The following is a 15,069-nucleotide window of genomic DNA, read 5'->3' as shown; positions in this document are numbered from 1 at the left end:
TAGGACTTTAAAGGTCAGTAGAAGCACTTTGAAATGTGCTTGGAAACATACTGGGAGCCAATGTAGGTCTTTCAGGAGCCAATGTGGTCTCAGTGGCCGCTCCCAGTCACCCTGGGCCCCCATCAGCTGCCTTCCATCCGCTTTGGCTAGTAGCCCAGCTGCATCCCTACCTGGCCAGGGACAGCCTCACTCCTGTCGTCTATGCTCTGGTAACCTCTAGGTTAGATTGCTGCGATGTGTTATAGATTTAGCTGCCTCTGGAGATGGTTTGGAAATGTCAGCAGAAGTGCAGAATTCAGCAGCCAGGTTGCTCACTGGGACAAAACTGTTGACCATATAATGCTGATCCTGGTCTAACTGCAGGCACAATTCAAAGCGCTGGTTTTGACCTATAAAGCCTTAAATGGCTCAGAACCACAACACCTCAAGGACCGCCTCTCACCATATAAACTGATCCAGAGCCTGAGGTCATCCTCTCAGGCCCTTCTTTGTGTGCCTCTCCACGAGACACCCAGAGGGTGGCAACACAAGAGGGGGCCTTTTCTGCAGTGGCTCCCCATTTGTGGGATGCTCTCCCCAGAGAAGCTCACCAGGCGCCTTCATTATACAGGTATAGGCACCAGGCGAAAGCATCCCTCTTCAACCAGACCTTGGGTTGATTAACAGCCTTAGGACCTTTTAAATGTGGAGAGGGGGTTATTGTTTTGTAGTTGCCTTTATTCTGTATTTTGTGGCTTTATTCTGTATTTTTATCTTGTGAACTGCCTTGAGATCTTCAGATGAAGGGCAGTATACAAATTTAACAACAACAACATTATTCTTCCCCAGACCCCAGGGCAGCCCTGCATAGCCCTGGATTGCAGTAATCCAGCCTTTAGGTTGCTAATGAATGGACTATAGTGGTCAGGCAATTCATTCCCTGACCAGTGTTCCTATTGCACAGAGACGGGCCACTCTGTCTGGTGCAGAATTGCAGAAGGGCTTTTAATGTCAGGCTGGAAGGAGAGCAACTGAAGGAGCCCCTGGTGTTCTGGAGTCTGTGATAGTATTGCCGGATCTGGCATGGCGGGCAGAGCTGGCATCTGTGCCTGAAGCAGGGCCTGCCCCTGGGTCTGCTTCTCCTCAGATGTGCCTGTCGCTGCTGCTGCTGCTGCTGCTGCTGCTGCTGCTGAGAAGCTGTTTTAGCTTAGGGGGTTATCTGTCAGCAGGCCTGCCCTGGGGGAGAAGATTTGCGGTCAAAGGCTGGAGATCCTTGGTGGGGCATTGAAGGGCTTTCAGCTGGTTGCTGGAGGGGAAGGCAAGTGGTTCTCTGCCCTCTCTTGCAGGAGGCGGCTCCTCTTAGTTCTCTGCCTTTTTCTCTTTGTCAGATGTGTCTTGTTGTCTAAGAAATGCCTGACGTAAATCACCAATAAGTACAATATTATATATCTGGGTCTGAACAAAGGCAGTGGCCTCCTGTCGCAACACAGCTGCCAGTTAACTCAGCAACACCAAGTCCATCACCTGTCATGGTGCTGAAGGCCCTTCATTCTTTTGCAGGCTGCCTAGTTCTAACTGAGTTGTCCTTGCCTGGACTTTGCACACTTCATTTCTCTCTCATCTTCCGGCTTACAACCCTCCCTCCCAATGGGTGAGTGAGGGTTTCTGCATCCGATGAAGTGGACTCGAGAGCACAAAAAGCTTATTAGGCCATAATAAATTGGCTAGCCTTTAAGGTCACACAAGACTCTTGGGTTGTTTTTGGTTCCTAGGAGTTGCAGCCACAGAAAACCTCAGTTGTTGCCAGGCCTACGTCTCCTCTTCTTCCTCTGCCTCCTCCATCATAAATTTGCTTAAATTGTCCTGTAAAGCCACCTCTAAGCTAGTCACTTCCACTCCTCTAGCATTCCTTATGCCCAGACCACACTGCTTGATATACAGTGATACCTCGGGATACAGACTCTTCAGCTTACAGACTCTTCAGGTTACAGACTTCGCTAGCCCAGAAGTAGTACCTCGGGTTAAGAACTTTGCTTCAGGATGAGAACAGAAATGGTGCAGTGGCAGCAGAAGGCCCCATTAGCTAAAGTGGTGCTTCAGGTTAAGAACAGTTTCAGGTTAAGAATGGACCTCCAGAATGAATTAAGTTCTTAACCCGAGGTACCACTGTATTCTCATCAGGGCTTTTTTTCAGCTGGAACTCACTGGAACTCAGTTCTGGCCCCTCTCAGGTGGGCACCGTTGAAATTATAAGAGAACAAGGGAGGCGTTCATGGTGAGTTCTGGCACCTCTTTTTCTAGAAAAATAGCACAGCTTCTCGTGAAAAAAGGCCACTTGTTCCCACCCTCTGTTTCTATTTTTCACCCTCCCTTTTATCCCATGACTGCGAAGGTCACTCGGGACCCTTGTGGGAGGGGCTTTGTCAAAAGCTTTTGGGAAAGTCCAGGTCTGCAGGGTCTTATCAGACCCCCTCTGTCCACTTGCTTGCTGACACTTGAAGAACTCCAAGGGGTTGGCAAAGAAGGACTTGCCTTGGCTGCAGCCAGGCCGCCATTTCCAAAGCGAGGCTTGTCCTTCTGAATGGTGGACAGCCCTTCATCAAGCTGTCAGTTTTTCTGTGATGGGAGTCAGGCGGACTTTGATGCCAGCCAGTCCTTCAGCTGAACTCAAATTCCTCTCCCTGCCCGGAAATCTGGAAGGCATGCCTGGACTCTGCCAGAGCTCATCCCAGGCTGCCGGTTCTGGTGCAACCTAATTTCCTGATCTCATTTCCCTCCCATCTGTTTTTGCCTTTGGAAGCGATAATGATTCCCTGCCCCCCTTCAAGGGTGCCAGTTGCTCTCCCACCCTAACCAGATCCACTTGAGACAAAGGCGAGGGAGGGTCTAGAGTCCGAACGGTGCCCTGGGGCCCGTGACCCTTTGCTGGTGTGGCAGCTTTGGTGTGCTGCATCAGAGAGGCATGGCCTGCATTCCAGGCAGCGCGGTAGTTGTGCCAATGCGCCGTGTGTGCCCTGGAGGTTGGTCTGCCGCCTGCCTGCTCCTCAAAGGCCAGAGCTGGGGTTCGTGCAAAAGGGAAGGTGAGAGAAGGGGCTCCTCTGGGTGACTGTGTGGGCTGCCTGATGTCCCAGCATCTGCTGCCTCTCCAGCTGTTGCTCAACATCCCTTGCCTGCCAGCTGGGCCAGGTTGGGGTGAGCGCTTCAGGCCTTGGTGGGGAAGGAGGGGGCCGTGCTTCCTGGAGAGGTTTGGAGAGGGCCTTCCTCCCCTCCCCTCCTCTCCTCGCTGGAGAAGCTGCAGCCCACTTTCCTAGGGCAGGCAGCCTGCCGTGGGCCAGGGCTCCCCCCATCATGTGCCACGCAAGGAGCCGCCCCCTCCTTCCTGTAACTGGAGCTGCCTGGCGGGGCCCCTCTGTTTCCAATTACGGAGCCAGGCAGAAGGTGCTGGAATCCGGGAACCTGCAAATTCTTTCGCCACAACCGCAAACCCAAACATGTTTTTGTGCTGTTTCTTCTCGCTGCCTCGGCTGCGCCAGGGCTGCTCCTTCGCCATAACCTCGGAGTCGGGAGAGGATGGGCACGACCTGGACCGTGGTCTGGGCACAGCAGTGGGGCCGGGGGTCTGAGCTTGACCCCTGGGAAGACGGAGGCCCTTTGGGGGGGGGCGTTTCCCATGTCCAGAGATTTCTGTCTTTGTTGCTGGAGGCTCAGATAGCCTCAGTGGATAGGAGTGACTTTCACCAGGTGTGGCTGGTCTGCCAACTATGGCCATTCTTGGGCAAGGGAAATTTGGCCATGGTGACACATGCATTGGTAGCCTCAATGTGCTCTGGGTGGGGCCGGCCTTGGGCTTGGTCTGGAGGCTGCAGCTGGAGCAAAAGGCTTGACTGTTGATGGGGTCCGATGATCACCAGCTCATCATGATCCAAAGCTTACATTGGCTGCCCATACGCCACCAGGTCAGCTTCAAGCATCAGCCGAACAGATTGGATCACACACATCCTGCTCAGTCCCTGAGGTCCTCAGTGGAGTCCCTGTCCCTGGTCCCCCAGGACTCAGATGCCTCCTTGGCTCATCTGTGTGAAGCTAACTCCCTCCCCGTTGAGGTCAGACAGGCCCCCTCCAAGTCTCCCTATTTTTCCAGGACAGGACCGGATTTACAGAAGCCGTCCCGGTTTCTGATTTGACCCCAGAATGGCCCACTTTTCCTTAGGACATCCCTATTTTCTTCAGAGAAATGTTGGAGGGGATGGAGTTATGTGACCCCTGAGCCAAGGAGATAAGTAACTATACAACTCTTTGACGACTTCTGAAGGCAGTCCTGGATAGGGAAGATTCTTAGTGTTTTAAATGTTTTGTTACGTTTTTATATACGGTATGTTGGAAGCTGCCCAGAGTGGCTGGAGCAGGGTATAAATACTAAAAATATCATTATTATTATGGAATAGGACGTCCCTATCTTCACTGGAGAAATGTTGGAGGGTATGATGTTGAACCTCCAGAGGCTACTCAATGCCTTTTTAAAAATTTGTTCCAGCTGGCTTTTTAATTGAATTCTGATGTGAAACGTTTAAGTCATTTTTAGTCTTATTGCATTGGGTCTCTTGTACGCTGCTTACAGATGACTGTGATTAGGTGGAATACAAATGGTTGAAACAAACAGAGGCCGGGCAGCCAGAGATTTGTGGCAGCCCTCTCTCCAAGCCCCGAGGCTCACGGGGCTCCTCTCCTTCCAGTGTGATGCGCCCTTAAAAAGGCTCCCCCCCAGCTCTTCAGAAAGCTGCCAGGCCAAACCTGACAGATAGCTCAGTGCCTGGGTGAGAGACCCCCTGGGACCCCCAGGCCCCCTCCCTGAAGTGCCATGATATGGGACAGAATGTGAGGAAGGAAATCATATGATCAAGGATTGGAGCAAGTCTTCTGTGAGGGACTGTTAGAAGATTTGGGGCTTTTTCATTTACAAAGAAGGGCCAATAAATGGTAACATGACCAAGGTGTGCACAATTATGAGTGGTGGTGAAGATTCTCTTTCTCTAACTCACCCAATGAAACTGAAGGCTGGAAGATTTGGGAGAGACAAAAGGAATTGGCACTTCTTCACAGGGTGCACGGTTCAATTGCTGCAAAATTAATGATGGCTTTAAAGGGGGATTAGACAATTTGGGACGTGGGTGGCACTGTGGGTTAAACCACAGAGCCTAGGACTTGCCGATCAGAAGGTCAGCGGTTCGAATCCCCGCGACGGGGTGAGCTCCCGTTGCTCAGTCCCAGCTCCTGCCAACCTAGCAGTTCGAAAGCACATTAAAAGTGCAAGTAGAGAAATAGGTACTGCTCCGGCGGGAAGGTAAACAGCGTTTCTGTGTGCTGCTCTGGTTCGCCAGAAGCGGCTTAGTCCTGCTGGCCACATGACCCGGAAGCTGTACGCCAGCTCCCTCGGCCAATAAAGCGAGATGAGCGCCACAACCCCAGAGTTGTCTGCGACTGGACCTAATGGTCAGGGGTCCCTTTAGGCTACCGGTGGCTTCTATCTATGGTTTGCTTCTCCTTTTGGAGGCAGAAAACTCTGCATACTGGGATTCCCAAGGAGTGGGAGAGAGAGTGCTCTTGTGCTCAGACCCCACTTTCAGGTTCTCCATAACGGGCACCTGGTTGGCCAGCCCCTGTGGGGAAGAGGATGCTCAAGCAGGTGGGCCCCCTTGGGCCTGATCCAACAGGCTCTTCTTGGAAACTGCAGGAGGAGAGAGCTGCTCTTGTGCCCCGGGTCCTGGATGCTGGGCTAGATGGGCCATTGGCCTGGTCCCGCAGCCCCCTCTTCTGTCCGTATGAGCCAAGCCATCTGAGGAGCTGATGCCGGGCAAGGCAGCAGGCATGCAGAGGGTCTCCCTGTCATTGGGTCTTAGCCAGAGGCTGCAGCAGCCCCCCACCTTGTGGTCTATGCTTCTGGGCAGGTGGCACGAAGGGAGCTGGGGTTCGGCTGTCCTCTCTGGGTACCCCAAAACGGGAGCAATAAATAAGAGCAGGATAGCCTGACGGAAGCAAACCCTCAGCCCCACAGCCCTCCAGGAGCAGCAAAGAACCGGTCAGGAAACACTTCAGACGCCCTTGCTCTTGAGGAACAATGAAATGGAAGGACTCCTGGCGCCTCCTTGGACAAAGACAGCCGACCTTTAAGGACCAGATGCTGGGAGAGTCTGTGCCCTGACAGTGACTCGGAGGAGGAGGAGGAGGGTGGCGGCGGCCTGGACAGAGCCGATCTGCTGCTGCAGCAACATCATTCCTAGGTTATAACAAGAGGGAAAACGGGTCGTTTGTAGCTGAGTCCAGTGGTCCCTTGGTTCTCAAACTTAATCCGTTCTGGAAGTTCGTTCCAAAACTAAGGCGTGCCTTCACATAGAAAGCAATGCAAAATGGATTAATCCATTCCAGACTTTTAAAAACAACCCCTAAAACAGCAATTTAACATGGATTTTACTATCTAACAAGACCATTGATCCATAAAATGAAAGCAATAATCAATGTACTGTACTATAAAATAAATAAGACAGTATTGTACATGATAAAAATTAAAAAAATTCTTACCTGCACTGATGATAGTCATTGTTTGAGTGGTGGTGGGGGGGGGTTGATCCATTTCCACAGTCACACAATCCATGAATTAGTAGCTGAACTGGGTTCCACACAGTCACAAAAACAAATTAACCGAAAAAGCCTCAAAAACAAAAACACAAAATAAATAGCAAAGAAAAAAGTGTCAAACTTAATCCATTCTGGAAGTCCGTTTGACTTCCAAAATGTTTGGAAACCAAGGCACAGATTCTGATTGGTGCAGGTGCCCTGGACACAATAGCTGACAGCCACATTGAACGTTCAGCTTCCAAAAATTGTTCGAAAACAGAACACTTCTGGGTTTTTGGTGTTTGGGAACCAAGGTGTTTGAGTACCAAGGCACCACTGTACAGAAATGCAAGTGCCTTTAATCCAGGGGTCATCAAGGTTTACCTCGCCTGGGCTGGTTCACTCCAGCTGAGATCCCTCCATGGGCCAGATTGTGTGCGTGCCTGTGATTTTCGGTGTCTGCATCCACATAGATGTGATTTCCGGCATCACGGAAGTGAGTCCTTGCACCATGCTGCGCCGGTTTAGCGCAGCGTGTGGGGACTCGCCAAGCGGGTGGCTTGGTTTGGGGGGGGGCTCGTGGGCCAGTTAAATGACCCCCGTGGGCCGCTTGTGGCCCATGGGCCTTAGCTTGCCTACCCCTGCTTTAATCCTTTCCTCCTTTTCAAGGCTGGCAGGGTCACTCTCACCTGCTGACGTGTGCCTTTGTTCCTTCTGCCTGTGTCCCTCTTTGGGAAGAGAGGGCTTGTCTCTGTTAGGATATACGGTCATTTCATTCCATCTTAAAAAGGAATAGGCATGACTGCTGTGTGTCACATGCCTGTTTACTTCCAGCACAGTCTGCTGGGAACTTTTGTTTGTTGCTTTTGCTTTTAGCTGTTTTGCTGGAGACGAAGGGAAGCAGACATGCTTTTCCTTTGTGCCTGAACTATGCTGAATAAATGCTGTAAATATGCTTACACATTTCTCTGTCCGCCACTTCTGCTGTGAGAAGATTTATGCACGGGGCTCTAAACGTATCTGAGGCTCGTGTCGCTGACTGAAGCTGTTCCAAGGGAGACCGGTCATCGTCCGGCTGCCGGCCAGTGGCTGGAGCCAGCTGGGGGCCTGCCTGATGCCCCCGTCTCCCCGGCAGCATCCCAGCAGTCTCCAGGTGTCCATCCTGCCTGCGCCTGTTTTGGGGGCGTCTCCTGGGGCCAGGGCTCCCCCTGCCTCTGCCTGAGCCCCCTCCCTCTGTGCTCTTCCTCCCTCAGTCATCTACATCTGTGGGCCGCTGGAGATGCTGCACCAGATCCTGCGCCTGGCGCATTACGAGAGCATGACCCTGGGAGACTACGTCTTCTTCTACGTGGACGTCTTTGGAGAGAGCCTGCGAGCCGAGGGCAACCGGGAGGCGGGCAAGCCCTGGCAGAGCAAGGAGGGCCAGGACCCAGGAGGCCTCCAGGAGGCCTTCCGAGTAAGTCCAGCAGCGGGGGGGGGGGGGGACCAAATAATCATAGAGTTGGAAGGGACACCCTGAGGATCATCTAGTCCAACAAGAAGATGGAGACCATGATGAAAGCTAGTCCTGGGGCTTCAGGGCCTGCTCAGGAGGGAGTCCAATGGGTGCATCAGATGATATGACTTAATCTTAAAGACAAGAGTACCTCTGAGCAGGCACAGAGGGCTCTCCTCTTGGGGCTTTAAGCAAGGCCAGCTGTCTTCTGCTGCCAATCTGCAATTTTGGACCAGTATGAAGTAAGCAGCACATAGCACACAAAACACTACCAAACCATTCTGCGTTCTAAATCTTATATTAATAATCCAAAAATTGAGAGAACAAGGTACAAAATCTGCTACAAAAGCCACAAACAGAAAACTCATTCAAATTGTGTCCAAAAGGAAGATTCAGTCTTTAAAGTTCCTTTAGCCAGGCTCCTGTAGATATCAACAAAGGTAGGTTTGATCAAACCAAGTGTCAGCGATGTTATGCTCATGGGTTAGATATCAATGATTCAATGCCGCTGTCAACGCAGACGTAACATCACCGACACTCTGTACCTTGTTCTCTCAATTTTTGGATTATTAATATAAGACAGAGAACGTAGATGGTTTGGTAGTCTTTTGTGTGCCGCTCATGTGCTGCCTACTTCATACTGGTCTATAACGAGAATTGGCAGCATAGGCTCATTTCTTCAGTATCTGCAATTTTGGGCAGAGCTTTTGGGGTGAGTTAAGAAGACTGGTCCACCCTGGCCCCCCTTTGAGTAACCCCAGACTGCAGGTACTTTCGGCTGGTCAGGTTCAGTTGGGCACCTTCACTGAGGCTGAGAAGGCAGCCGGGGGCCAGTTTGCCTAAGGAGCTGAGAGATGGGAGGAGGGCCTGGCCTGGAGCTGGAGCTGGCAGGGCCACGTGGCCCCCCCCCCACGGTTTAGGCCTTGTGTGCTGACTCCTCATGGGCGCCTCTGTATAGGGTGACTGGGTGCCAGAGGTTGGGTGGCCATCCATCATGGATGCTTTAGCTGCCATTCCTGCATCACAGGGGGCTGGACTAGATGACCCTTGGGGTCCCTTCCAACTCCGCCATTCACATCCCCTTGCCTCTCTTGCAGACGGTGCTGGTGATCACCTACCATGAGCCCCAGAACCCAGAATACCAGAGTTTCCAGAGCCAGCTGATCCTTCGTGCCCGGAGGGAGTCCAACGTGGAGCTCAATGACTCGCTGGTAAGTCCCCGTCCCCCCAGCTCCCCCTCTGGAGGAGAGACAAGCCCACACTGTGGGGCCAGAGGCTTTCCCCCTGGCCAGGGGGCTGAGCTTGGGGGCTGCTGGAGGGGGGCACAGAGGGACTGGCTTCAGAGCAGGGAGCAGGCAGGCAGGCACTCCCCGTGGCCTGGGCTTTGAGGTGAGGGCCTTTGCCAGGCTGAGGGGAGATGCTCCAAACGGGGAGCCAAAGATGAGGAGAAAGAGGGCGCTGTGGGTTTGGGGGGGGGTCTTCCTTACAGCTTGCGCTGGGCAGCATTTTTGGGCAGGCAGCAGAGGCAGCAGAGGCTGGCTCCAGCGTCTGTGGCAGAAGGACCAGTCAGGCGCCACTTAGCATCGAAAGGGTCACAGGGCAGCCGTGAAAGGGATTTCTGGGAGGGACCCCCCAGGAGCTGAGAAGCATCTGGTCCCTCCAGGGAGGGTGAGCTAAATGTTCCCCAGCCAAGATGCTGATAATGGGCCTTCAGAGACAGGGGGGAGCCAGTCAAGGGGGCAAAGGTAGCAGATGGGACCATGTAGCGTAATGCCCCCAAGCATTATTACTGTATTTTTAGAATGGGTTAGTCTTCTTATGCAAAAAAAGAAATGTCCCAAAGCGATTTGACAGCAAAATAAAATGCAAACAGACAGAAAAGTGAATGGAAAGCCAAATGATGTCATTTAAAATGACGTGTTCTCCTGGGGATCTTCAACTGGTCCAGACCTGAGATCCAGCCTGCACCAAGGGATCCCCTTTTCCACATTCAAGCTTGATTTATACAGTATCAATGCTAAAGTGATAATTCCATTGTTCCGTTAGTATTATTGCTAAGGGATTTTTGCACTGGTTCTGAGCTGAAAGGCTGAAAAGACTCTGAAAATCAGTGGTGCTGAGCAATCTCTCTCTTTCTCTCTGTAAATTAAAACTTAAACCTCCTGCCCCACATGTGTAGGAGAAATAGGAGAGCAAAACAGGCTGTGAAGCCCTTTTGGCAGAGTATAAACACTTACGTGCTGTTGCAGCTTAGCGGAAGCTATGAATTAGGCAATTATCCTTGTTTATTTGTGGTCTACTGACCTTCCCTTTTCTTTGTCCTTGTTGCTAAGAATGAACCACACATTTTAGTAAGATAAACTTATAAGGTTTACTTACATTTCAATGCAGGCAGCAAATACATCAAAGTCGTATGCAGGTGAAAATACTGCTATGTTACAAAATACAAACTTAGTTTCCAAAATGGAGTCTGGGTTTTGATTGGAACCCAGGCATGTACATCTACTCACATTGCTGGCTTGAAAGGAGAGAGAGAGAGAGAGAGAGAGAGAGAGAGAGAGAGAGAGAGAGAGCGCGCGCGCGCTCAGGCAGGGAGGAAGTAGATAAGATTATCTCCTCTGTTAGAAATTTCTGCAAAAGCATTAAGGAAGTAACCTCAAACAGCCCCTTCTATATTGATTCAGGAACTCTATGAGTGCTAGACCCTCGTGTGCCTGTCTGGCAATCATGTATTTGTGATTTTGACTGGAAATGCCACAAATAGGAGAATGTGTCCCAGCCCAGATTCCATCTGTGGCCTTAGCTGGAGTCCCACATGGCAGTAACAGCCAGGCCCATGTAGAGGGTGGCAGGGGGAACACAGTCCTCCCTACAGCTACGTCGGCTGCGCCCCCAAGCCATCATATGCAACTGGACCAGCTGCTCTGTCATTTTATTTTAACCCGACTCCTGTCCCAGGCCTCAGACTGGCAACAGCCTTGCTCCACCTGGGATGCCCTCGCAAGCCCCCCGTGGCTTCTGACCCACCGACTGAGGTCCCGTGTGCTGCAAAGGGCTCATCCAGCCAAGTCTGGGGAGCTCAAGTACTTGGGGCTCAGAGCCCCTTCCCCAAATCGACAGGCATCTTGGAAATGTCAGAGAAAGGAAGGCTCTGGGGGTGAGGTGGGCAGCTGCAGTGATCCGGCTCCCTGTGACAAATCTGCAGGAAGAGCAGAGTCCGCCCTTGTGGTCAGCGGCAGAACCTGCTCTCAAGGAGCTCTCCGTGTAGCAAAAGGGGGCAAAGGTCTTCCTCTGTTCTTGCTGGCCAGCGTGACCCGTCAGTTTCTGGGGATGCCTGCATTCATAGTTTAATAGAATTGTATAGTTGGAAGGGACACCGGGGTCATCTAGTCCAGCCCCCTGCAATGCAGGAATTGATATCCTTAATTTTTTAAAAAAATCACGTTATTAATATTGCTATGTTATCAGTGCTTCTTGAGGGTGTTCCCCGAGTCAGTATGGCTTAAGGAATTTATCTCCAATGGAAATTCCGAACCAACAAAAATAATTGGGAGACGAAGATGTGAGTTACTTCCCAACAAGGAAAAGCTAAAAGAGTTTTGGGCTTTTAGGTTTAGAAAGAAGGAAGCAGGACAAGATGAGAGGTGTTTCTGTAACTCAGCACAGTGTGGGGAGGTGGGGGCTTTCTGCCTGCCTGCCTGCCCTCCTGGGAAACCCAGAACTCAGCTCTCCCTCAGAGATGCTCCTCCCGGAATCTTTGTGTTGTTTCTTCCTGTGCGCAGGAGGAAAGTCACCGGCTGGCTGGCTGGGGGTCCCTGAGTCCCTGAGATGGGGGGTGAATTGAAGCAAGGTCTGCCCCCTTTGGCCACACTTTCTATGCCTTGCAAAGGGGTCCTGGGGTGGGCAGCCCTTCCCTCTCCCTGTCCATTCATGTACCAGGATGAATGTTGTTGTTGTTGTTGTTACATTTACCATATTTTTTTGCTCTATAAGATTCACTTTCCCCCTCCTAAAAAGCAAGGGGAAATGTGTGTGCGTCTTATGGAGCGAATGCAGGCTGCACAGCTATCCCAGAAGCCAGAACAGCAAGAGGGATCACTGCTTTCACTGCACAGCGATCCCTCTTGTTGTTCTGGCTACTGAGATTCAGAATATTTTTTTTCTTGTTTTCCTCCTCCAAAAACTATGTGCGTCTTATGGTCTGGTGCGTCTTATGGAGCAAAGAATATGGTATATGCATCTCACAGCTTGTGCGGGATAGGTGATTGGCTGGTAGCTCTGGGAGCCTTCCCAGCATGTGACTGGAAAGAGAAAAGGGGAACAGCTGGCTGTGAATGGGCTTGTGGGTGTGTGCTCCTCCTCCTCTGTTTTCCCATGAGTGGCAATGGGTGCCAAGTGTTGGGCTGCTGGTCCTGATGGCTCTGCCTGCCTCCAGAATCAGAGGCTGCAATGCTTCCGAACGCCCATTGCTGGAAACCCCAGGAGAGGAGAGGGCTGCTCTCGGGCCTCAATCCTGCTTGCTGCTTTTCCGCCCCTGTGAAAACAGGATGCTGAGCTAGATGGGCCGCTGGTCAGATCCAGCAGCCTCCTCTCCTGCTCTTGTGGTGGGGGAGGCGATGACGAGAGTCCTGATCTGGGACAGGATGTTGCAAGCTTGATAAAGATCAGCTGCAGAGAGGTCCAGTCTGGAGAGCCTCTTTCTCCCGCCTGCCTTGGAAGATGGAGAGGGACACAAAGCCCACCGTTCTTGGGGTGAGGAGCTGAGTCTTTCCCTCCCTGTCCCCGGAAGATGTTTGGGGAGGAACGGAAGCTCTCCTCCCCAAGGTGTGTGCCTGGAGGGGAGACCTCGGAGCTCAGCCCAAGCAAGGCCCATCTGCACCCATCTTTGCGGACAGGAAGCTGTCCCCCCCCCCCGCATTGGTGTTCCTATTTCCAGGCTTCCTCTCCCCCCTCCCTCCCCCGCCTGCCTCCCCAGGGAATTCCTGAGAATCAAGTCAGAATCCAAGGGGGGGTCCTCAGAGGGACCCTGTTCAGGTCCCCTGCTCTGCCAGGGAGCTTGCTGCGTGGCCCGTGACCTGGCAGGGTGGTTGTGAGGAGAGCATGGGGACACCCCCTGCCCATTGCTGCAGCCATGGGGTTCTGGGAGGAGGAAGGCAAGGTGAGAAATAAATAGGGAGGCTAAGAGGAGTCAGAGGAAGAAAAGTGGGATGCCATCAGCTATACAAAGAGGCTGTGTTACAAACTCAGATATATAAGCTAGGTGTCAAATGGTTCCTTAAACCAGGGTTACGGTCACCAAAATGGAATATCTGGTTGTCATTTTGGGGCAAGATGGCACTAAAGTCTTATTTTTCAGATGATGGACTGACTGATTGATTATCAGTTAAACATCTGGCTAGTTCAGATGACCACCCTGAGCTAGGTTAAGAATTTTGAGAACTTCAAGAAGAAAAGTCACTTTGAGGGACAGTCCACATATATCCTGGCCTATTCCTGCAGGAGAGTATTAGTGTATGAAAGCAGTCCAGAACCAAGGATCCCCAGGCCTGCAGATGGTGGAGACGTCAGGCGCCCTCCTGGCACCCGGGCATCTTCACTTGGTCGCAAGTGGCAGAGAGCCGGGTGCAAAATGCTCCTGGCTAATTTTGAACACTGCAAAGAGGGTGTGGTGGGAATCTGGAGGGGAAGGAAGGTTCTTCCTCGGGGGCCATTTGCTGAAACCACAGAGTGGCAGAGCTGGAAGGGACCCAAAATGTCATCTTCACGTCCAACTGCCTGCAATGCAGGAATCACAGATATGGATTCCAAAGTGCAGCCCTTCCTCTCTGTAAAAATGGACATTTTGGTTGGGGTGGAAGGGGAGTGGAACTGGGAGGCCTGAGAGGAAGTCCCTGTGCCTGAAGGAAGGGGGATTCCTTCCGTGGGACATTCCTGCAACATCTTCTGAACTTGGCCAACGGTGAGGGCATAAGGAGAGAGCTGCTCTGTCCCTTGGGTGCTGGTCCCCTTGACCCCCAGGACCTGAGAGGGATGGAGGCTGGAGAAGGCTCCTCCAGATCCACAGCGGAGTCCCAGGGGCTGGGCCTCTGACAAGGCTGTGGGAATGTTCAGGGAGGCGTGAGAGGATATATTGTTTATTAACATCCTTCCTAACTTGGGCTAGCAAGTTCCTTTGCTTAGCAGAGTTTCACATTCCCCTTTTAAACGCACAGGGGGTAGCTGGTTGCAGGCTTGTGTAAGCCTCTCACGATTAGGTTCCTGGTAAGTTCCCTTAGATCCCTCTTAAAAGAATAAACACACCATAATCTTGTGTAAAGTATATAAAAGAAGTTTACTCACATTATCAGTGCACAGATGGATCCCTGAAGGCAGACTTAGTTACAAAGTGTATATATATGGATCTACCCCATATACAGGGTTAATCCCAGTGACTGCAGTCTGGCAGTCACTGCAGTTCACACGACAAAAGGAAGACGGAAAAGAGGGAGGTTTTCTTTTGTTACCTGCACAGGTAAGGTCACACCTTTCTCTCTGTCCCCCCCCATGGTAGAAGAACCTTGTGGCCGGCTGCTTCCACGACGGGCTCCTCCTCTACGCCATGGCCCTGAACGAGACGCTGCAAGAGGGCGGCACCAAGCGCAACACCAGCCGCATCTTGGAGAAGATGAAAGGGCGCAAGTTCCAGGGTAACTGGGCGCTGGAGGCCGGCGGGGCAGGTGGGGGGCTGTGGGAGGCAGCTGGCAGCTGGCCTGAGCGAGGACAAGGCAGGCAGGGGCGGGCTGTCACGCTTGGAATGGGTCCCCAGAGCATGAGGATGTGGGAATGTTCAGGGTAGCAGGAGAGGATATATTGCTTATTAATGCATTGCTCTTTACACAGCAGAAAACTTGTTGCAAACTCATGTGAGTTCCTTAAGACAATACTCAATTCAGTCTGGCTTGTCCAGATTGAAATGTGTCCTAATATTTTCCTGGTAAGACCCC

The 15,069-nt window shown here is 51.9% G+C and overlaps 1 protein-coding gene across 1 annotated transcript in view; it reads left to right on the top strand.

Moving 5' to 3' along the window:
• Positions 1-15,069, top strand: part of NPR2 (natriuretic peptide receptor 2) — a 33,883-nt gene that overhangs the window by 5,797 nt on the left and 13,017 nt on the right. The window contains exons 2-4 of the mRNA XM_081929624.1: positions 7,845-8,047; positions 9,184-9,297; positions 14,637-14,772. Of these exons, the coding sequence (XP_081785750.1) occupies positions 7,845-8,047; positions 9,184-9,297; positions 14,637-14,772 (453 nt within the window). The remainder of the gene's footprint in view (positions 1-7,844; positions 8,048-9,183; positions 9,298-14,636; positions 14,773-15,069) is intronic.

This window comes from Podarcis melisellensis (assembly GCF_964234715.1).
Source record: "Podarcis melisellensis genome assembly, chromosome: 11".
NCBI lineage: Eukaryota > Metazoa > Chordata > Lepidosauria > Squamata > Lacertidae > Podarcis > Podarcis melisellensis.
This window is presented reverse-complemented; position numbering and strand designations above follow the sequence as displayed.